The 23,975-nt window shown below is 45.9% G+C and overlaps 2 protein-coding genes across 3 annotated transcripts; one reads left to right on the top strand and one right to left on the bottom strand.

Annotated features, from left to right (window-relative positions):
• Positions 1-282: 282 nt before the first annotated feature.
• Positions 283-4,347, bottom strand: ube2m (ubiquitin conjugating enzyme E2 M). 2 transcript variants are annotated; one of them, XM_041071854.2, is made up of 7 exons: positions 4,050-4,068; positions 2,852-2,946; positions 2,438-2,588; positions 2,240-2,278; positions 1,918-2,021; positions 1,770-1,833; positions 283-1,558 (listed from the first exon to the last, which is right to left on the bottom strand). In XM_041071854.2, the coding sequence occupies exons 2-7, from the start codon at positions 2,893-2,895 to the stop codon at positions 1,418-1,420; spliced, it is 543 nt and encodes a 180-aa protein (XP_040927788.1). In that variant the 5' UTR covers positions 2,896-2,946; positions 4,050-4,068; the 3' UTR covers positions 283-1,417. The 2 variants fall into 2 exon arrangements, with proteins under 2 accessions (XP_040927788.1, XP_029014635.1); XM_029158802.3 differs by lacking the exon at positions 2,438-2,588 and having other exon boundaries at positions 4,050-4,347.
• A 581-nt stretch (positions 4,348-4,928) lies between these two features.
• On the top strand, positions 4,929-23,264 carry zgc:158376 (uncharacterized protein LOC100101643 homolog). The gene is given in 13 exon segments (XM_055510781.1): positions 4,929-5,367; positions 7,669-7,857; positions 8,749-8,784; positions 9,652-9,795; positions 10,019-10,105; positions 11,638-11,823; positions 12,224-12,256; positions 16,374-17,611; positions 17,851-18,014; positions 18,160-18,321; positions 18,454-18,675; positions 20,327-20,424; positions 20,426-23,264. Coding segments are annotated over 13 exon segments (2,766 nt in total). The 5' UTR covers positions 4,929-5,295; the 3' UTR covers positions 20,561-23,264.
• Positions 23,265-23,975: the final 711 nt, after the last annotated feature.

Below are 23,975 nucleotides of genomic sequence, written 5' to 3'. Positions count from 1 at the left end.
GTTCCTTCTGCCTCCACTGCCTTCTGGTGCTGCTCGGTGGCAACTCCTGTGTTGTGTAAGGTCCTAAATGGCTGGATCACCTTGACTGTTATTGCGGTGCTGCTAAAGGTTTAAACTTTTCTCATTCTTACCCCATTTGGTGACCTCAAGTCAGCTTGACTTGCTCAGCCTGCAGTGATTGTTTTATTTTTAATCTAACCACCACAAACCTCTGAAAAGGAAGCTCCATCTGTGGTCAGGCAGTTAAATGACTCCAGCAGTAGACAGGAAACAGACATCACAGTACTTAGAATCATTCAAGTTCATATTTTATTTAACATAAACCATATTGCAGTCAATGTGAAGCTGGGGTTTCAATATACACAATAGAATCGTAACATCTAGACCCCTCCCCTCTGTGACCCCCCCACCCCAAATGAAAACAGATGCACCCACCCCCCATCCGCCCTCACTCCTTTGAACAAACAATGATGCCCCCTCACGTGTCGCCCTGCCGTCAGCGTGATGCTGAACGTTCAGACTCCAAACCAGCTCAGCTCCATTGCTAAAACGACTCAATCTGCAAGAAGTCCACCGTGTTTTCACTCCCCAACCAACAGCTATGGAATCAAACCCTCAAATAAAGATTTCACGGTTAGAAACATCATAAGGCTTCATAACAAACACTAACAGGCTCCTCCCTCCACCATCTACTCAGACTGTGGAGCTGCTGCTTTTGAAAACTAAAGGCCATACTCGCCCCAGTGAAAGGCGAAGGATTTCAGTTGCCCCCCCCCCCCTTGGTGCTGGACTCAGGCGTTCTATCACAGCTGCTGATGCGTGGAGTGTGGTTCTGAGGATCCTCTGTCACCTCTGTCTGTGAAACAACAGTGGTGTAGTTTGACAAAAGCGGCGTCTTGTAGTTGGGAGTTTAGACCAACGGGTTGAGGCGGAGGGGGCGTGTCCTTCTGAACACCTGTCTATTATCAGGCGTCACACGCAAGCTACAAACTTAAAAAATCCTGTGTATCACCATTATTATCATTTATCACTGTGGCGTTCACCAAACCACTGAAACCACCTTCACCTGTCTGCCTCCCCCAGCCCCTCAACCATCAGTCCTCCATCACCTCCATCATGATCGTCATCTTCCTCCTGTTCCACTGTTGCTGCCTTTTCGAGTCCTGTTTGGTGTGTCGTCTCAGCGTCTTGTGTAAACGGTTGAATGCTGCATTTTAGAAGTAAAACAGGGAAAAGGACGAGTGGGAGACGAGGGGGTCTTTGTCTTCTTTAGTTTTAGAACAGAAAAGCGTCTTGGGATGTGCTGCTTTCTGCTGCTGCAGCTTCTGCCAATGAGCAGGGCTGAGTTACGAGGGGTTAAAGGAGGGTAAGACAGGAGGGTAGGGGAGGGTTGGTGGGAGGACGATGGGACGCCGAGTTATTTAAGACACCTCTCGAAGTAGGTGGCGCCCACGTAACCTCCCCGCAGGGAGCGATGAACGTTCTGCTCGAAGAGCCGCCGGTTTGTCTGGAGCACCTCCGCTGCCTCCTTGTTCAGGGGATCCTCAGGGTTTGGCTCCTGTTGGGGAACGAGGTGAACACAGATCATCAGCTGACTTCCACCGACAACAGTATGAAACGTGTCATGCCCAAAATGCGTTTGTGATATCCTAATGATGTAACATGATTCTGATGCTCTGTACTGTATGAAGGATACACCTCTGTTTCATTCATCACATTACACCACATATTATTTGTCATAAATTCCAGCAAATTAGTGTGGCACTCACTAGAAATAGATACTGTAGACCGTAGATGATGGAGTTTATTGTCAACACTGGCTTCCAGTCCTCTCTGTGGAGCAGCACAGAGCAACTTCAACAACATCACTGACAAATTACTATTACAGCATAAAGCAGGTAAAATTACTGCACAAACCTTAAGATATTTAGGCAGACGTTCCCTTCCAGGTCGATGTTGGGGTGATACACCATCGTCTCACACTTTACTTTAGGGGGATCGTGTGGGTAACCCTGTCCTACCTGGAACACAACAGCTACTAGTTAAGACAAGTCTACTCCAACTCAAAGAAGAAAAACCTTCATTAATGTTAAGGATTTGAAGCGTTGAATCTGGATGAATGAATAAAATCTAATAATATATTAACACGTCTGTTTTTGTTACATGAGGATCTGCCCAAAACTCTGTTCTACTGAAGTTAAACAATGGTCTATAAGATACTGGTTTAGGAGATTCTCACCTTAAAGCTGAAGACAAACTTTCCTCCTTTGTAAAAACCCTGAAAGAGAAACAAACAATTTTTACCAACAAAATCCTTCACGTATGAGAAGGTAAAGTCAGTCATTTGCTCCAAAAAACAAACCAAACATGTCATAAATAATAATAAGTGTCTTGCAGGTTAACAGTCGGATGGTGTGGAACCCACAGTACGTCAGACCTCTGGCGCTAGAAGAGGGTTCCAGCTCAATCTGAATCCAACTTCTGAGCCTGGTTTTGCTGAAGGCAGGTTCTGCTTCACTGTCTCTTGATGCTGCTCAGTGGGTTTTGTTGGCTGTTCTACAACTCTATCCCGTTGTGTTCTGTAAGATCTTCAACTTTGTCGAATGAACTACTGATATAAACACATTCTTCAGATAAAAATGTCCTGACACACATTCCTGAGGTGTCAGCAGTGCTCCCTGTGTTTTCTGATCTGCTCTGGATGTTTTGTGATTGTCTAACCGGTACAGGTAATATGCTCTGCACCAATATTAGCCTAAATAGCTTCAATTCTACTTTAAACTTTAATTCTTTCTTCAATAACAAAGATCATTTTGTGACTCTTCACAACCAAACTCTTAACAACACACACCTCGTCTGGTGAGATGATGAGTCTGAAGTTGAGCAGGTCATCATCGTCAGGAAAGTTAATCTCGCACGTCTTTGGCAGGTTCAACTCATTGATGTCTGGAATAGAAGAAATAACATGTCACACATCTACACAGAACCAGGTGTGATTAAAGATCTACCCTGATTAATGTAGTTAAGCAATGATGATTTAATACCATGGCGTGATTCTGCCGTCGTCTAGTCATCGTGATAATGGTCTGGATTATCATATCCATTATCATTATCATATTAAATTATTTAAATTCTGACCCTCCCGTCTCTGCGTCCAAGAGAAAGACACTTAAAATCTGTACAGTAGAGATTACAAACAAATTAGCTGCTGAACAAGCAGAAACCTGAACAGTCTATGTCTAATAAGGCTAAAGTGCTCACTGTGTCAGTTACACAGACTGGTTTTATGTTAAACCTGGCTCTACAGTGTCCTACTGGATGTTTTAATAGATTAGTCAATAAACCAAGAGAAAATCTCTTCAAACTTATTTAACTTGTAGAGGCACGCACGTTTTAAAGGCCTGAAAGTAAGTACTTGTTAGTATGAAACTAGAGTAGAGTCTCGAATCATTTTTCGTGACTCAGTTCCTCACATGATTCCTAACTGCCGCTTGGTTTTGAAGTCTACCTGTCCCATGTGATTACAGGTGTGCCCCCCTTGATCTGGACCTGGTCCGTATGAACGAACACACTGGGTGAAAGAATACCCAGCAGAACCTGCGGGTACCTGATAAACTGTTTATTATCTCAGGCAGCCCTCACTAGGTTTTACATATTTATAATGAGAGCTGACACAGCAGGTTAGCTGGTTAAAAGCTACCTATCGTTAGCTAGAAAGTATCTTCAGAAATCCTCTGGTTAACAAAAGCTGTTAGACGATGACTAGTTGGCAGCTAAGTGTTGTTGTTAGCTGGGTGCTAACATTCCATCCTAAATTGATTCTTGTCAATGTCTGCGATTTGTTTTCAAATATAGCACAAGCTAGCAGCCGCGCTAACCTCAGGCTAAGGTTAGCAGGCTAGCCGTTAGCCCTTGTAAGTTAATGTAATAAACATTATTGTAATGCCCCGATGTGATTCTCTGTTTTCATGTAGCCCGATGTGCTGTCTGTGGTCTACTGGTAACTAGTCACCCAGCTGACCGGGAGCTGGGGTTGGTAACTAGCCTACCTTTCTGTATTCGTAGCTGGGCCGCGCTGGCTTTTTTACCCCCGGTTCCTGTTCTGTTTCCTCCAGCAGATTCCTCGTCTTTCTTCTGCTGCTTCAGGGAAAAAAGCTTAATCATCTTCAGTTGTTTTATAACTGAGTAACTGTACTTCGTGTCCCTGTGGTGTGGGGCGCGTATGTGTCTGAGCTGGGATTTTAGAAGAGTCAGATCAGAGCCTAACAGCACCGGAGTGTGGATGGAGCCGGTGCGTCTCAACTAATTACACTGAGGAGAGATGCTAACCACCAGCTAGCCTAGCCTGTTAGCTGGCAGGAGAGGTCGGGGAGGGGAGGGGAGGCTTTCAGAATTTGTTACACATTACACACAACAGAATGATCCTAATTGCGCTGATTATCTGTAGGTTTGGCTGGTTTGGAACATTTTAACGTACAATGCCACGTAAGTAGCAGAGGTTGTCTTTTCATACTTATTTGCTGCAATAATCTACAGCAAATATAATAAATATGCTTATTTTAAGCCTAGGCTTATTTTAAGCCTATTTAGTATATCACTGGTTGTTTTGTGTGAACGCCACTGCTGCTGGGATAAAATAGCTTAAATGAAAATCCATTCGCTCATAGTTTCAACTACTTATCAAAAGTAGAATTTGGTCCATGTTATCTGAAAATATCAAATTTTATTTGACTTTGCACTGAATGTTAATAAGTTCATTACCTAAAAATAGAGTCATTTAGCTCTTTTAGCGTTAACACCAATATTGTTATTCCTCTAATCATTCCTAATACCTTTATGCAAGTAGTAGAGCAGCGTGTTGGCAAAATAACAACTAACAAAATAGACTGGGTAATAACCTGCCTACGACAACACGTTTCACTTAGCACATACTTTTCCCCGTATACATGTCATTTAACGACTAAATATTTCCCATGTTATAACGTTGTCCGGTGAGCTATAGTGAAAACTACCAGTCCCAGAATGCAGTTCTATACCTTACGTTTGGTGACATAACACGTAGAGGCGGAGAATGCATATTTTCGCAGCCTGTATTTGAATTGCTAAATGTATTTATTTATTTTATTAGCACCTGTTCCTAGCGGCGCGTTATCCGTAGTCACCTGTATGATGTAATCACCCCGGAGACCGACTGACTAACCCCACGGACACTATTACAATCACGCACAGCCTCGTAGCCGCCACCGCACAATAGACACGCAGAACAATAGTTGCGCGTTTTCTTTTCTCTTCGTTATGTTGTTCGTGTTTATGCGAAGGTCTGCGCAGCGTTTGACTCGAGTGCTGGTGAAGCGCCGTGGTCTTCAGGTAAATGAGCGTTGGAGGTGAAGCCCCCGCGGGGACAGGAGGAGAGGAACACGTTGTAACGCGCTGAGGGGCAGAGAGAGGCACTCTCACACTGGGTGAGGGGGGAGAGAGAGTGTGCTGAGGAGTGAATGGGCACGACTCACTGCGCCCTTTACTGTGTCAATATCGACCTGATTGGAGACATTTAGATCCACAGCAGGTCCTGTAGGTTAGCCCGGGAGCTAACCGGACCACCGGAGCTCACCAACATGGGGCGCGAGTGAAGCTGCCCGGAGCTAACGGCAGCCTGGCGGAGAAAGGAACAAGGAAGCGGACGGCTAGCTGCTTTGCACACAAGCTAACGTTGGCTAACTGTTGGCTAATATTGTTTCTAATGAGCGACTCGGGAGCATGCGACCTGATACGAAGAGGTGAGCACCCATCGATTTGTGCCTATGGTACCGCTGTTAAGCACGTCTGGGTGAACCGACACCGACCCAGTTGACTGCTTTGCTCAACGGAGAAATAATGAAAGAGGAAGCGTACTGCAGAGCGACCTAGCATGCTAGCATGTACGCTACCGTCACGTTACCGTTTCTCATAGTTTGGAGGTGGTTCTGGAAGCTGTGTCATCACAGACATGTGACAACTTAAATAACAACACCGGTGAGATTCATGTACGCTTGCGGAGTTATTCTGTTGTCATTCGTGATTAAATTTAGGTTATTGTGACGCGCTAGCTGTTAGCCGTTAGCAGTTGTCTTCAAGCAGCACCAGATGCGCATCTTCGTGATTCTGCAGGCTTTAAGAAGTGTCAAACATTTCAGTTAAATCATCCAGCAAAATGTTTTTAAAGGTTTTTAAAAGTACACCTGCAGCGACGAGTGCAGCAGTCCGTGCTTCATAGACAAAATGAATCAGCAACTATTCTGATTTGAAGCCTTTTTCTGAAGCCTAGTTTCTAAGCTCACGTGTTTAATATCAAACGGGTTCAGCTCCTCGAATGACACCTGAGGTTTGAGTCTGTTTGAAATTGGCACAACGTAAACGTCGACTGTTGGATTGAGGAAAAGTAATGCGTTTAAAATGCTCTAGGTTAATTTGAACGTATTAAAAACACAAGTTCATTATACCAAAAAGCCAGGAAAGCAACAGGACTTTAATGCACTACTTTGTTTGACAAGTCAAAGATTGTTGTTTACACAAGGAGACAAGCTGAAAGAAAAAAAACATGAATGACACAAGCACATAGATGCTTTTGGGAAGATCCCAGAGCTCAAGCTAAGATGAAGCTTTTACTTCTTGCTCTTCTCCTAATCCTGCTGCCTGGTCTGGCCAGTGTGGCCAGAACACACTGTTTCAGCCTAGTGAAGAAAAGTTGCAAACTGCAGCTTAGGTAAAAGTGCAGGGAGCCTGAGCAGAAATTCGCTCCACTCAGCCCACATTCTGCCCGACCAAAACACTGCAGCTACAGACTCAGACCCAGCAGCACAGACAGTATTCCCACACCACACGCTTCATGAAGCCAGTGAGAAAAGTTTGAAGTCATCTGTCACTCTGGGCAATGTTGACCATCCTGTAGCTCTTGACCTGAATACAGGAGAGCTCAGTTCTGTCTGTCTGTTTATGCAAACGAAATCAAATTAAATAAAAATGTAGACTGTGCTATGTTAGCTGTCTGCTGATTATGCATGGATCAATAAAACGCCAAAGTAACGTCTTCTAAATGGTTTTACTTTGATCAACTGTTCCAGTATCACAAAAGGATGGCCGGGGACATCCAACAGCCTACAGGAAATCATGATGGAGCCTTGGCTCTAGGGCCTGTGTCAGCTCCTGCTGCTGATGTTTCACAGACCAGAACCTACAGTGAACCTCCTCTACTTAGCACGAAGCCATAATGGCAGACAGATTGGAGGATGACATTCTAAGCATTTATTCATGCGTTAGACATTAGTTGTTTATGCTAAGGAGAAGGATTTATTACCAAGACAATTGTTTGTGCTTTTGTAAAACCTGACCCTGACTCCGTAATCTACCGCACTCACGTGCCAATAATGAGAATATGTCTGTCTGGAACTGTAAGAATCCAAAATGTCACATTTATAAATTTTTTTTAGATGAGTGTGTTGCATTAAAATATCACATCATATCACATGAACAAAACATTAATCTGATTGACAAACTTAAACGTGTAAAATGCTTTTAAAAGTGTCAAAACAGGAAGTTCAAAGCTTTTGATGGATCTCTGACCTTTTATCGGTTACTATACATTCGTCATAGTTCAATGCTGATCACCTGTGCTTCCCTGTCTCTCTGCAGCTGACTTGTTCGGGGATGTCGGGCAGTAAGGCGCTGGGAGGGGGCGCGAGGCGCAGGCGGACGCGGTGCCGGCGCTGCCAGGCTTGCATGAGGACAGAGTGTGGAGAGTGCAACTTCTGTAAGGACATGAAGAAGTTCGGAGGGCCCGGCCGGATGAAGCAGTCCTGCCTCCTGAGACAGTGCACGGCGGTGAGTCCCAGGCCACACACAGGGACTCCAGCTGCCGTTACACCTGGCATCAGCGCTTACTAGGATTAAAGAGGAGACACATAAGGACAACAGGAGGAATGCATTGGCATCTGTCAGAAAAAATAATAGGCTTTGATCCAGACATCATCTGCATGTGAACTTGTAGATACCTGGTTAGATTAGAAGAACTCTGGTTCCACAACCAGGTGTAGGCATGATTTAACCCTCAATCAACAACTGGAGGGAATTTTCTTACTGCCTAACTGGTCACACACACACACACACACACACACACACACACACACACACACACACACACACACACACACACACACACACACACACACACACACACACACACACACTCAAGGTATGAGTGACAACACAGCCTATTAGCATTAACAGATCTTTTAGTCAAAGTATCTATTCATGCTTTACTAATGATGATGTTAACTTGCTGACCTCTTTCCCTATTAGACCCGTTAACAGGTCACACTAAAGTCTCTGTAGCTGTAAGGTCATTCGGTCATAATGCCCTGTCCAGCCCTGAACCCTAAACCCAACTTTTTACCCTCACAAATAACCACCTGAACCCCTTAGAGCACCGGTCGTATGCTGCAGTGTGTCCACACATGCACTCAGATCATCCTCAAATACTGAAGGTGTGAATTTTATGCTTTTGTGTGTCGATTCCTCAAATAGCAGCCTCACATAGCTTGAGCCCAGCAGGCAACGATGCTGGGTTACCATGGCAACCAGAGATGGTTGCTGGAGCTGTGAGTTGGCTTTGATCCATCACCATGGTTTCAGCGATGCTTTAAGACACTGAGGCAGTGGATCTGCTGTGCTTCATATTATTTTTGTTATTTATTTTTTTATTTGTGCTTTTAGGTGGAGGAGGAGGAGGATGGGTTGAAGAAACAGGAGGTAGGGAAGCAGGCGTGAAATGAGAGTGGAGGAAAGGAAGGAAGTGAGTGAGGGAGGGATGGATGGATGCAGTTTGTTAAAAGAGAAGGGTTTGACAAGGGGACCGTGATGTTCTACTCCTTACACCAGGAGGAGGGTGGCAATGAAGAGATGCCCTTTGGTGGTTTCTTAGCATATTCACGTTGTTAGGTAGCCAATATGAGATGAATTCCTTTCTGCGCCTCTGGGAAATACACAAGATGGTCTGACATGTAAGAAGCTAACTGGCACCTTTTAGCTCAGGAGGATGCATCAAAACTGATACCACGGTTTTGTTTATAGCTGATCTGATCCATGTGATTAAAAGTTAGTAAACTGAGGATCTGTGCATTGCAGCACAGAAGTCACCTGCTCACTGTTGCATCAGGTTTGTCCAGCTGCAAAAGGTTGTATGCATGGAGCTTTTTTGGTGTTACTTGTTGCATTTGGCAGCACCACCATCACCCACACAATGATTTCAAACGTGTTTATCTCTCTCCAGGCTTTTGTTGTGATTTGGGTGCTTACACAGACAGAGAAGTTATGGAAATAGATCCGCTTTATTTTTCATTACTGCATCTATCTATTCAGGCAACATCAGGACAGGTGCCCAGTGTAGCCCTATTGGCTTCCAGAGTTCAGACAGTGGCGAAACCCCTTGTAATGGTTCCATTGAAAAACCGAGAAGTAACGTGTTGGACTGACGCGAGCCTCAAGCTGCTGGGCCCCTGTTGAGCTCCCATCAATCCCAACCATAACTATGTTGGATTTGCTGTGTGCGTGCGTGCACATGCACCTCTGTCTGACATCTGGTGTTGATTCTCCTGTCTCTGTCTTTCTCTCTCTCAGCCGGTGTTGCCTCACACAGCCGTGTGTTTTGCATGTGGGGAGGCGGGGAAGGAGGACACAGTGGACTCCGAGGAAGAGAAGTTCAGCCTTTGTCTGATGGAATGCACCATCTGTAATGAAATCATCCACCCCAGCTGTCTAAAGGTCAGTGAGCAGGCTCTCCACCTGGGCAGGTATGTTTGTCTAATAAAACACACAGGCAAGACATCCTTCATTTAGAAACTGCTCACTATGCTCATTATTCTTTAAGATTTAGATATTTCACTCTCCCTGACTAGACTGGTTGTCGGAGCAGCTTTACATGTTTCGAATCGGAATGTACAAAGAACACACACTGTTGGGGCTAAGTCAGTTTTTATCTTCATAGATGGGAAAAGCTGAAGGAATCATCAATGACGAAATCCCAAACTGCTGGGAATGTCCGAAGTGCCACAAGGAGGGCAAAACCAGTAAGGTGGGAGAAAATAATACATCATTAATGTAAAGTTGACGTAAAGTTGATGTAAAGTTTTAGTCCAGTGTCCTTCAGTAAGTAGCTCCGAAATAAGAAGGTCAGCTTCAATCTGTGACATAAGCCAAAAGAGGAGAAAAGGTGAACAGGTGAAGTAAAATTCTCAACATTAAAGGGATACTTCACCCCTCAAGAGCAAATTGTTATGAAAATTGGGAGAAAGAGAAAACAGAAAACAGGAAAACACTGCAGTATTGTGTGTTGTAGTTGAAAATGGTCATATCCTACAACACATAGAATGCGTTGCAGTCTGACGAATCTCCCAAGTTGCAGTGATTGGACCTACCTGATCTTGCGCGGTGTGTTACTCCTTTGGTTTACAGACAAACATTGGGACAATATTAAAATATAATAATTTTAATAAAGACATTGTTTCTAAGTAGTTTAGCAGCCTTTTATTTTGAATCAAAGCACAGTTGTTAGAAAGCCACAGATTCTTCATTCAGACAAAACCCTTTCCTTTTCTTAATCTGCTGTTAGTGGCTGGAAAAACAAGACGATTGTCCCTTCTCTGTGACGATACACGACTGTCCGATATTAACTACAAAAGGATAAAATTAATTATTGAATTAGTATCAGAGTTGCTGCCAGCCACTCAAAACTAATGCGCAAGCTAACATTAGCAGCGTAAGCTCGCGCTACTCCATGCAGTCCAGAACACGAGAAGCAGCAGCTCATAACTTTACTGAAACTTCACACCACACGCTAAAACAATAAACGGAATGGAATACATTACTCAGTGCTCATTTCACTGTTCTGTCCTGGCTGTTTTTTGTCGGGTTTGTCCTTGGCACCCTGAAGCTAGTTTGGTCTGCTGCTCTGTTTACATGCAGCACAAAACTAATGATCCATTACACACATGTTCCCCTGTCAGCAGTAGAATTCACAACTTTATCCAAGAGAAATGGTAGCAGTGGTAAATTTATTACAGCGTGTTTTTGGCGTGCGGGGCAGAGACACGATGCGAGGATCTCTGCTGCAGGCTCGACTTTCAGCTGCTGATTCCGGATGCTCTCTGCTGCTGGACGCCGGGTCTGCCACTCTGCGCGCTGCCGGCTCCTTGCAGGAAGCCTCGTTCTCCTCCATACAGTGTAACTCACCTGTGCTGAACTCTGGCCCATACAAGTAACCACGAATATCAGACTGAACCCACGGAAAGTTGTTAGGGCAAATGAGAATGATGTGTTTTGTCATCTTCAGCTGCCATGGCGACTTTATGCAGGGGAATAAATCATAATTTCTCTGCGTAGATGTTGTGAGAGTATCTTCATTCTTAAATACTACGTGACATGTTTTGGTGAACCCTTATTCAAAATTGGTGAAGTATTCCTTTAATTCACAAATAATTTTATAAAATGGTATGATATCAAAATATCTATTGACATTGTTTGAAGATGATTGGTCCTGTGATATAAAACTCATCTCATGACTTTATATTTGAATTGTTGAGATTAAATGTACTGAACCTGTTCCAGGACCAGGCCGACGGTTCGGGGAAGCGCAGGATGGACAACGGGGCAGTGGGCCGCTGGAAGCTCACAGATGACCCTCCCCCTAAGAAGAAAGCTCCTCCGTCCCTTGATGATGGGGGGAGGACAGAGGGGGGGCACAAGAGGAAGAAGGAGAAGGACCTGCCTCAGGACAGTGGGGCCAAAAAGAAGGTGACTGTGTACCCCATTTACTAGGACACAAGTAGAGTGGTGTCACCGTCCAGCAGTGTTTGGACATGTGTCAGAAGCATGGGGGCTCTTGTTTTTAAGAGCTTGTTAATGTGTCCATTAAATAACATCCAGCTGAGGTTTTCTTGTTTGCCATCAAAATAAGCAGGTTGGAGGGAATTTGTTCCTCTCTTCTAAAAATTCAAAAATTTTGTTTAACATTTACACAAACATAAAATGCTCTCCAAAGATGTCCATGTCAACAACACAGCGAAAACCAAAAGGTGAAGGATCATTTTAAAAGCTAAATAACGATGAAACGGTGAAAAGCTCCACAAACTGTAGCATGACGAGAAATGATGCCCTGCCTAATTAACTGAGCATCTTTTCTGTTTCTCTCTAGATGAAAGGGGGCCATGAAAAACGTCTCAAGAAAGTAAGAAAGCTTCATTAAGTCGTGTACACACATACACACATATACACATACGTGTGTGTGTGTATGTATATATATATATATATATATATATATATATATAGATATATATATATATATATATATATATATATATATATATATATATATATATATATATATATATATATAGATATAGATATAGATATAGATATAGATATAGATAGATAGATAGATAGATAGATATATATACACTCTATTCTCACCCTCCGCGGGTGGTCTCATCCACTTTCCAAGCTCGGGTCCTCTACCAGAGGCCAGGGAGCTTGAGGGTTCTGCGCAGTATCCTTGCTGTTCCTAGGACTGCACTTTTCTGGACTGAGATTTCGGATGTTTTTTCAGGGATCTGTCGTAGCCACTCCTCCAGTTTGGGGGTCACAGCCCCCAGTGCTCCGATCACCACAGGCACCACTGTGGCCTTCACCTTCCAAGCCTTCTCCAGTTCTTCTCTGAGCCCTTGGTATTTCTCTAGTTTCTCATGTTCCTTTTTCCTGATGTTGCCATCGCTTGGTATTGCCACATCCACCACTACGGCTTTCCTCTGCTCTTTGTCCACCACCACAATGTCTGGTTGGTTCGCCATTACCATTCTGTCTGTCTGTATCTGGAAGTCCCACGGGATCTTGGCTCGCTCGTTCTCTACCACCTTGGGAGGTGTTTCCCACTTTGACCTTGGGGTTTCCAGTCCATACTCTGCGCAGATGTTCCTGTATACTATGCCAGCCACTTGGTTATGGCGTTCCATGTATGCTTTCCCTGCCAGCATCTTACATCCTGCAGTTATGTGCTGGACCGTCTCAGGGGCCTCTTTGCACAGTCTACACCTTGGGTCTTGTCTGGTGTGGTAGATCTGGGCCTCTATGGCTCTGGTGCTCAGGGCCTGCTCCTGTGCAGCCAGGATTAGTGTCTCTGTGCTGTCCTTCAGCCCAGCCCTTTCAAGCCATTGGTAGGATTTGTTGAGATCAGCCACTTCAGTTATGTTCCGGTGGTACATCCCGTGTAAGGGCTTGTCCTCCCATGATGGTCCCTCTTCCAGCATCTCATCCTTTGTTCTCCACTGCCTGAGACATTCACTCAGCACGTCATCTGTCGGGGCCTTATCCTTGATGTACTTATGGATCTTGGATGTTTCATCCTGGATAGTGGCTCTCACGCTCACTAGTCCTCGGCCTCCTTCCTTGCGGCTAGCGTACAGTCTCAGGGTGCTGGATTTGGGGTGGAACCCTCCATGCATGGTGAGGAGCTTTCGTGTCTTAACATCTGTGGTCTGTATCTCTTCCTTTGGCCACCTTATTATTCCTGCAGGGTATCTGATCACTAGCAGGGCGTAGCTGTTTATTGCCTGGCATTTGTTCTTGCCATTGAGCTGGCTTCTTAGGACTTGCCTTACTCGTTGGAAGTATTTGGCTGTTACCGCATTCCTTGTTGCCTGTTCAAGGTTGCCGTTTGCCTGTGGTATTCCAAGGTACTTGTAATTGTCCTCAATGTCTGCTATTGTTCCTTCTGGGAGTGAGACCCCTTCTGTGTGGATTACCTTGCCTCTCTTTGTCACCATCCTCCCACATTTCTCGAGCCCGAATGACATCCCGATGTCCGAGCTGTAGATCCTGGTGGTGTGGATCAGCGAGTCGATGTCTCGCTCACTCTTGGCGTACAGCTTGATGTCATCCATGTAGAGGAGGTGACTTATGGTGGCCCCGTTCCGGAGTCGGTGTCCATAGCCAGTCTTGTTTATTATTTGGCTGAGGGGGTTCAGACCTATGCAGAACAGCAGTGGGGACAGTGCATCTCCTTGGTATATGCCACATTTGATGGATACTTGGGCAAGTGGCTTCCCATTGGCTTCAAGGGTGGTTCTCCACAACCTCATCGAGTTTGCAATGAAGGCCCTTAGAGTTCTGTTGATGTTCTACAGCTCCAAGCATTCAGTGATCCATGTGTGTGGCATTGAGTCATAGGCTTTCTTGTAGTCGATCCAGGCTGTGCACAGGTTGGTGTGTCGCACTCTGCAGTCTTGGGCGACTGTTCTGTCAACCAGGAGTTGGTGTTTGGCTCCTCTGGTGTCCTTACCAATGCCCTTCTGTGCTTCGCTCATGTATTGACCCATGTGCCCACTTATTTTAGCTGCGATGATGCCTGACATGAGCTTCCATGTTGTGGAGAGACAGGTTATTGGCCGGTAGTTGGATGGGACTGTACCCTTTGAGGGATCCTTCATTATCAGGATCATTCGCCCTTCGGTTAGCCATTCAGGGTGAGTCCCATCCCTTAGCAGCTGGTTCATTTGTGCTGCCAGGCGCTCATGGATTGCAGTGAGCTTCTTTAGCCAGTAGGCGTGGATCATGTCAGGGCCAGGTGCTGTCCAGTTTTTCATACCTGAGACTCTTTGTTGGATGTCTGCCACTGTGATAGTCACTGGATTCTGTTCCGGGAGGTTGCTGTGGTCTTCCCTCAGATCCACCAGCCACTGTGCATCGCTGTTGTGTGACGCCTCCCTTTCCCATATACCTTTCCAGTACTGTTCAGTTTCCAGCCTTGGTGGGTCTGCTCTGCTGTTATTACCCTGCCATTGAGAGTACACTTTCGCAGGTTGTGTTGCGAACAGCCGGTTTATTTGTCTGGCTTCGTTGTCTCTGTTGTATCTCTTTAGGCGGCTGGCCAAGGCTTGTAGCCTTTGCTTGGCAGTTTCGAGTGCTTCAGGTATGGTCATCTGGCTGTACCTCTTGGGCATCGGTCTTTTCATTGCACCTCTCTGGGCCTCTGTCATTTGGCTCACTTCCTTCCGAGCTGCCTTTATTTTTGCCTCCAACCTTCGTTTCCATGGTGGGTATTGTTTCTCATGGCTCCCATGGTTGCTCTTATAGCCAAGCACCTCTAGGATCACTGATGCTGAAGCGTATATCAGCTCATTGGTTTCTGTGATTGTTGTGGTAGGGATTACTCTCAATGCTGCATTCACATCTTCCATGAGACTTTCTGATGGTACTTCACTTAGCCGTTGTAGTGGGGTTCGGGGTTGCCTGTTTAATCTCGCCATGATCTTATCTTTCAGGTCAGTCGCTGCCTCTCTCAGCGTATCTGTGCTCATTGGGGCTTCGTACCCAATTTTTGGTTGGGGTGATGGTGAAACCTCCCCTCTGACCTGGCGTCCTGGCTCCACCTTGCCGTAGCATTTGTGTTGTATCTCGTCAATCTCAAGTTGTGATAGCAGTTGCCGTTTGTGGATGTTGGAACACTGAGCTACTAGTTGCTTCGCAGTCAGTCTTGAATGTGGGTTTCTCCGTTCCCATTCGCCACACATTCTTTTCATGTAACCCCTCTGACTAGGGTTACTTGAGTAGTAGCATTCCAACAGTTCTCTGTTCTCGCATCTTAGCCATTTCTTTCTTGTTCCAGTAGCACAGATAGATAGATAGATAGATAGATAGATAGATAGATAGATAGATAGATAGATAGATAGAAGGGAGTTATTTATATGGATTACCTTGCCTCTTTCTCTCTCTCTCTCTCTCTCTCTCTCTCTCTCTCTCTCTCTCTCTCTCTCTCTCTCTCTCTCTCTCTCTATATATATATATATATATATATATATATATATATATATATATATATATATATATATATATATATATATATATATATATACACTCTACTCTCACCCTCCGCGGGTGGTCTCATCCACTTTCCAAGCTCGGGTCCTCTACCAGAGGCCAGGGAGCTTGAGGGTTCTGCGCAGTATCCTTGCTGTTCCTAGGACTGCACTTTTCTGGACTGAGATTTCGGATTTTTTTCCAGGGATCTGTTGTAGCCACTCCTCCAGTTTGGGGGTCACTGCCCCAAGTGCTCCGATCACCACAGGCACCACTGTGGCCTTCAACTTCCAAGCCTTCTCCAGTTACTCTCTGAGCCCTTGGTATTTCTCTAGTTTCTCATGTTCCTTTTTCCTGATGTTGCTATCGCTTGTTATTGCCACATATATGTGGCGCATATACACACACACACACACACACACACACACACACACACACACACACACACACACACACATTACATTGCTGCTAACGCCCTCTTTGTTCTTTCTCAGAAACCCAAACAGGAGGTGGTGGAGTCGAACGGTCCTGCCTCATCAGGAGGAGGTGCAGGAGGATTACAGGGCTCCTCCACCTCTTCTCAGCCTGGAGGAGGCACAGGAGGGACAGCGAGTGCAGACCAGCGCTCCCATCACAGGGAGAAACTGGAGCGCTTTAAGAGGATGTGTCTGCTAGAGCGTCGGCCAGACTCCTCGTCGTCGTCGTCCTCCAGCTCAGAGTCAGACTCAGAGTCCGACTCTGACGACTCCTTGAGGGGGGAGCAGGGGGTAGAAGGCTCCTCACCCTCACCCTCACCCTCCTCTCCTGTCCCGCCTCCTCCTGTTGTTCATGGCAGTAGCGGCGGGCGGGCAGAGAGAGAGAGGAGTCGCAGCGAGAGGGAGAGGGAGCGAGAGCGAGAGCGACGTCTGGCTGAGCTGGGCTTCAGTGCCAGTGAGGAGTCGGAAGGAGAGGGAGGTAGAGGAGAGGATGAGGAGCGGGAGGAGGACCAAGGAGGGGCTGACAAGCCACAGCGGAGAGGGGGAGGAGAGGGAGCTTTGCCTCAACGAGGACGGAAAGGGTTGCTGGATGGAGAAGATGAGGACACCCCCACATCGGAGAGGACCAGGAAAAATTCAGCCTCCCTCCCTCCCCCGTCCCCCCTCTCCTCTAATCAGATGACCTCGTCCTCACAACACGACAGCTTCATGCCGAAGCAGCGCAGCAATGGGCAGGATGCACGCAATGGACGGACACGTGGGGGGGTTGGAGGCGAGAAGGAGAATGCCAGTGGTGTACTGACCAATCATAGACACAGTGGGGGAGTGACCAAAAGCAGCGGAAATCGTGGCAACAAGATCCGTAGCAACACAAAGAACCCAGCATCCAGGAACAACAGCTCCTTGTCTAACTCGTCCCTCCCCACTTCAAATGGGGGAGGGGGCGCAGGTCCGGGAGGAGCTGGACTGATGATGTCCGCAATGGCGGCATCTCCGTGCTCGCAGCCATCTCGTCTTGCTCCCCGTTCTCAAATGATGAAACGCAGCCCTCCGGCTGTACCCTCGCCCCCCCGACCCGTTCAGATGGAGAGACACCTGGTGCGCCCCCCGCCTGCCTGTCCTGAACCCAGCTGTCTGCCTCTCGACTGTGGATCCTCCCATATCATGACCCGTGACGTGTGGCTTAGAGTCTTCACCTACTTGAGCCACCGTGAGCTGTGTGTCTGCATGAGGGTGTGCCGCACTTGGAGCCGCTGGTGAGTTTAGCCATCGTCCATTTTCACCAGGGCTACTGCGAATGTCACACTTTGAAGCACTTGTAACAGGTGGCTGGAAGTAACTGTCTTCACTGATCTGTGGTCTGTTTCTGACACTGTTTTAGAAAACATTTTAAAGTGAAGTCTCTAAAAGCGAGGAGCTGTGCAGACTTTCACCTGCTTTTAACATGTTTTCACTGGTGAAAGACAAACTCTCGGTTGCGTCTGTTCATCATCAGGTGTTGTGATAAACGGTTGTGGACTCGGATTGATCTCAGCCGGCAGCGCTCCATCACACCTCCGATGCTGAGTGGTATCATCCGCCGGCAGCCTGTTTCCCTCAACCTAGGATTCACCAACATATCTAAGAAGCAGTTAATGTGGCTAATCAACCGCCTGCCAGGTAAGAAACTGTGTTTGCATGGTCTGGCTGAAGATGGATGTGGGGCTATTCTTGACTCATCAGTCCAACCCATCCACCATTCCCCCGATCTTCACAACGCAGGACCGAACCTGTACATTTACCAAAGCTTCATGTTTGGTTTCAGGTCTGTTGGAGTTGAATGTATCCGGTTGCCCGTGGCTGGCGGTCTCTGCTTTGTGTCAGGCCGTCTGTCCCTGTTTGAAGTTGCTGGATGTCAGCAGAGTAGAGGACCTTAAAGACTCGCACCTGAGGGAGCTGTTGGCCCCCCCGCCAGACACCAGGACAGGTGAGAGGGCAGAATGATCTGTCTGAATGAGGAATAAACTGATTTCTGACTAAACACGCCAACCTGTTATGTCTGATTGGAGGTAATACTTTAGAGTTGATGATTGTGTTTCCTGTCTGTCTGACCAATAAGCTCATGGTGAAACCAAAGTGGGGCGTTTCCAGAACATATCAGAGCTGCGGTTGGCCGGTCTGGACCTGACAGATGCGTCATCCCGTTTGCTAGTGCGCTACGTTCCTCACCTTACTGCGTTGGACCTAAGTCACTGCGGGAACATCACGGACCAGACAGTGCACACACTTACTTCCCCTGTCTCCCCCCTGAGAGAGGCCCTCACCCACATCAACCTGGCAGGTAAATGCAAAGTCCTTAATCCTGGGGGGTGAGTCTGCTACTGATTATACACTGCTCGAAGAAAAAAGGGAACACTAAAATAACAAATCCTAGATCTGAATGAATGAAATATTCTTTTTAAATACTTTGTTGTTTTCATAGTTGAATGTGCTGGCAACAAAATCACAAAACATTATCAAAGGAAATCAAATTTATTAGCCCACGGAGGTCTGGATTTGGAGTCACACACACAAAATAGAAGTGGTAAAACACTACAGAATGATCCAACTTTGTAATGTCCTTTTTAAAACAAACCGAATGAGGCTCAGTGGTGTGTGTGGCCTCCATGTGCCTGTATGACCTCCCTACAACGTCTGGACATACTATTGATGAGGTGATGGACGGTCTGCTGCTGGATCTCCTCTCAGACCTAAAGCATCCTTCAGTCTGTAGTGCAACATGACGCTGATGGAAGGAGTGAGACATGATGTCCCACATGTGCTCAACTGGAATCAGGGCTGAGAAACGGGCGGACCAGTCCATAGCATCAATGCCTTCGTCTTGCAGGAACTGCTGACACACTCCAGCCATATGAGGTCCAGCATTGCGTTGCCTTAGGAGGAACCCAAGGCCAACCACAGTGGCATATGGTATTACAAGGGGTCTGAGGATCTAATCTTGTTACGTAATGGCAGTCAGGCTGCCTCTGATGAGCACATGGAAGCCCTCCAAAGAAATGCCATCCCACACCATTACTGACCCACTGCCAAACTGGTCATACTGGAGGATGTTGCAGGTAGCAGAACGTTCTCCAGACTCTGTCACATCTGCCACGTGCTCAGTGTGAACCAGCCTTTTGTCTGTGAAGAGCACAGGATGCCAGTGGTGAATTTGCCAATCTTGGTGCAGGTTTGTGGCCTGCTGAGGTCATTTTGCAGGGCTCTGGAAGTGCTCCTCCTGTTCCTCATTGCACAAAGGCGGAGGTAGTGGTCCTGCTGCTGGATTGTTGCCCTCCTATGGCCTTTCTCCAAGACTCCGAATGTACTGGCCTGTCTCCTCGTAGCACCTCCATGCTCTGGACACTACGCTGACAGACACAGCAAACCTTCTTGCCACAGGTCATTGATGCACCAACCTGGATGAGCTGCACTACCTGAGCCACTTGTGTGGGTTGTAGACTACGTCTCATGCTACCACTAGAGTGAAAGCACCACCAGCATTCAAAAGTGACTAAAACATCAGCCACAAAGCATAGGAACTGAGAAGGGGTCTGTGGTCACCACCCGCAGAACCACTCCTTTATCGGGGGTGTCTTGCTAATTGCCTACAATTTCCACCTGTTGTCTATTCCGTTTGCACAACAGCATGTGAAACTGATTGTCAGTGTTGCTTCCTAAGTGGGCAGTTTGATTTTACACAAGCGTGATTGACTTGCACTTATGTTGTGGTGTTGTGTGTTCCCTTTGTTTTGAGCAGTGTAGTTTAATTCTTTATACAAACCTACAAACAAAACCCATTCATGTTTCAATATTTTTGAACCTTTAAATTCAGTTGGAAAAGCTCTTTTAGCCTAGAACTGCCATTGTCTACACACGAGAACGTGTTCTGTCCTGTGTGTGTGTGTGTGTGTGTGTGTGTGTGTGTGTGACCCTGCTGTGCCCGTATGTTTCAGGCTGTGCTAAGGTGACGGAGCAGTGCGTGTCTCTGCTGCGACGCTGCTCCTCCCTCCAGACGGTTGACCTGCGCTCGTGCTCTCTCCTTTCCTCTGAGACCGGACAGCTGCTCTCCTTCCCCTCCCACACCTCCACCACCTCCATACCCCTTTCCTCTGCCACCACTACCACCTGCTCGGTTGCTGCTTCATCCTCTTCCTCCTCATGCCCTCCTGAAGACAGAACTCTGCTAAAGAACAGCTAAAGTCTGGTTCCACCTGTGATACTTGGTCCAAATTGCCTGCAAGCGCCACCTCTCAACACATTACACTACAGACAGGTGAGGACGAGGCGCTCGGCACATTCCTCCCAATGTTGGAAAGAAAGAGGACGTTGAGCAGAGACATAGGCTGGAAAACGTTGGTAATAGTTAACAAACATAGAAGCCCTGAGCATGTACATATTTGGTGTGTGTGCGTGTGCGTGTGTGCGTGTGCGTGTGTGTGTATATATGTAGTTTAATGTAAATGGTCCCTTCCTGGAACACACTCCTTAGCTTCTATCATTTCTTCTGTCCTTCCTTCCACCCTCTGACCACTCATCATCTGCTCAACAAGAAGCAAGTGAAAATGGCGACGCTCAACGGAAGGCAGACAATATTTAGACTCTGGAGTTGTAGGAATGTTGCCGCTGCTCTGATGAAGCCAGCTAAAGACACTGACGTCACTCAGATGAGGCTTCTTTTCTGTCTGTCTCCACCCTTTGACTGGGGACCTGTCACACTGTTAGTCCATAGGCCTGACTGAACAGGGAGTGAGTAAAGCTCCAGCTCTACGAATGTGTCCACACTCCTCTTCCATCTTCATACTGTCGCCACCTCTGTTCAGTAACCCGGCATGTAAATCTCTGACGTACGCGTGCCTGCTCCCAGTCTTTGTGCCGAGCTAGGCTGCGTGTTCCCGTCTGCGGCTGAAACTGTTCCTTCAGATCAGAGACGACTCCTTCACACCTGGGCAGAGCCGCAGGTGAAGGCTTCGGGTTCCAGGTCCTTTCCTTCATGTTCCCCCGTCAGCGCTGGGTGAATTCGAACCTCAACGTCTTCAACGTTCGCCTCAGCCAATCATCTTTTTCCATCATCCGTGTGCCTGTGTTCATCACAGAAGTGACGGATCATATATTTCTCAGGAGTATTTTTCTTCCTTAATTAACCAGATGTTAATTTATTGTTTCATCTTTGTTTGATTTCCTTTTGTTCTGTTTGCAGCATTGTTTCCTACTGGAGCCTGATTCTGCCATGAAAGTTAATATAATGAGAAACTAAGTCAGAATGTTTAGATTTTCTGTCTCATCCTACATGGTACTGGTTCTTAACATCAGATACACTAGGTCCTGACCCAGTGTTGACTTAACAGCTCTTAGTTGTTTGTTGTTCACATGATTTTGTTGTCCAGATGCTTTGTTCAAATTTGTTGAGTTTTGACTTCTTGTTTTAGGTTATTGAATCATCGTGACTTTTATCGGATTCCCCACTTGGTCGCCTTGATTCGTCAGCGTACTTTCCTACTTCATTAACTTATTTCAAATCTAAATCATGGAAAAGTGGTTTCGTTAATAGATGGATCTATAAGTCTGACTCATTTTGACTTTGTTTCTTGCAGATTCCATACTCTGTTATTCAGAAATATTCAAACACAAAGTTAACAAAGGTGAAACTGTGTGATTAGAGAGCTGTGCTTTGGACTTACTGTGCCATAATCTCTTGGTTTTAATTGATGACTTCCCATCTGTTGCTGTCTTTTCTGGCTGGACTGGGCTCCTGTAGCGTCAGAGGCTTCATTTATGTAAGTCTATCTGCCAAATTTAGACTTTAGTCTGTCAGGGTAATTATTATAACAAATGTGTCCAGAATGAATGGATGTTTCATAAATGACACTGGGATGTTGTGGAAGGTGAAGCCACATGGTCTCTAGCTGTGATGTTTATTTTTGCTTGGTTTGAACTTGGCTGTCTGTTGCAGATGGCAGCACTGAGGGTTGGGGGGGGGGATCCAAACATGTTCTTACATTTTATTTTGTATTTCTATATTTTGAAATGTACACGTTGAATCAACTGACCAGACGCATGACAGTCAAACTGTAAAAATTCTACAGTTATAGAAACCTATTGGTCTGATGGGTCAAAGTGTTTTGTTTGGTTCATGTTGCATTACCTGGCTTTGCAGCTGGCCTGACTTCTAGGCTAAAGCTGCTGAAACATGGGGAGAAAGCAAAAAACTGTCTGAGAACATGTTGGTTCCCTTCAGTGTGAGGATGGGCAGGAGAACAGTCCACGAGGAGTCTCCTGAACCGTCCATGCTGACTCTACAGCCGAGATAATGCGTCCGTGCGGCATCACCTTCATCGGCCAGTGTGCTTGATGTTCCAGAACTGCTGCTGGCCATGACATCAAAAGTATTAGTGAATAATGTTTAAGTTGCTGTGCCATAAAATCACCAGATCACTGTTTTACATTGTTTTATTCTGAATGGGTCCGGTTTTCTGCTTTTTTTTGTGGTCTATTTGTTTTTTATTTTGTGTGAGAGGGATTGTGCTGTTAATAGTGCTTCAAACCTACAAACATGTGAGGAGATCCTGAACCAGATTGGACAGTAATCCTGAATCTAGAAAGCTCTTATCCAATCAGATAACCTGACATATCTCTCTCTTTTTTTATATGCACTGAATCATCATCATCTTCACCTGTTGCCAAATGTAGGCTCTGCTGTGAAAGGGGGCATTTTATTAGGGATTTCTTTTTGGTTCTTTTTATATTTTGTCCAGGACACTTTGTTGTGTTGCTGGGGAAAGATGAGGAAGATGTTGGAACAAATACTGAAGAGACAAAAAGACCAACTCAAGGCAGCTACTTATGAGTGACTACTGTAAAATGATTAATAAATAAGCAATGGGTTTGTTTTTATGCTGTGTTTTTGTGTCATATTTACTACATCTGCAGAACTGACCCCAGGTGTAATGTTCCTGTGAAACCTAAGAAGTTGATTATCATTGAGGTTTAGAAAGATTTCCTCGGTCACAATGCAGCATCTGGAGTGCTTGCTTGATTTCCTGTTACTACTACATCAAGTACATCGTTATCCGGAGAATTAAAATTAAGTACCCCCCCCCCCCCCCCCCAGTTGAGCAACGGCATTCAACCGAGAAATCAAGCAAATGTAACATCATATCAAGCCAGTAGCACAAACATAGTAGTAACCTGTCAGACTCCTCTAGTAGTAGCTGCTGCAGGTAACAACAGACCTGACTCACTGCAGTGGTTCACTTCTTACACTACAGGAGCCACTGCATTGTCTGAAGTAATTGCTTTGTTAAATCAATATTGGTGGGATGCAAGACATACAGAGTCCATACACTATACTGTTCATGCACACATTCTTACACTGGGCTTAAGAAGCTTGTGTGTGTGTTTCGTGCCATAAACAGTCTGAACCTGAACATTACCAAAGGATGGAGAAGCTCCTTGACCTCAGTGCGGATCTGCAGCCTTCTTCCTGTGAGGCGTTTAAGTCAGTGTGGTTGTTGGGTAACGCGCAATAGTTTTTCTTTACTTGGAGGTAGTTCAGTGCAGTACAGAAAATAGAAATTAGCCAGTAGGAAAGCATGAATGCATTGT

Source organism: Betta splendens, chromosome 8 (genome assembly GCF_900634795.4).
Source record: "Betta splendens chromosome 8, fBetSpl5.4, whole genome shotgun sequence".
NCBI classification, from domain to species: domain Eukaryota; kingdom Metazoa; phylum Chordata; class Actinopteri; order Anabantiformes; family Osphronemidae; genus Betta; species Betta splendens.
This window is presented reverse-complemented; position numbering and strand designations above follow the sequence as displayed.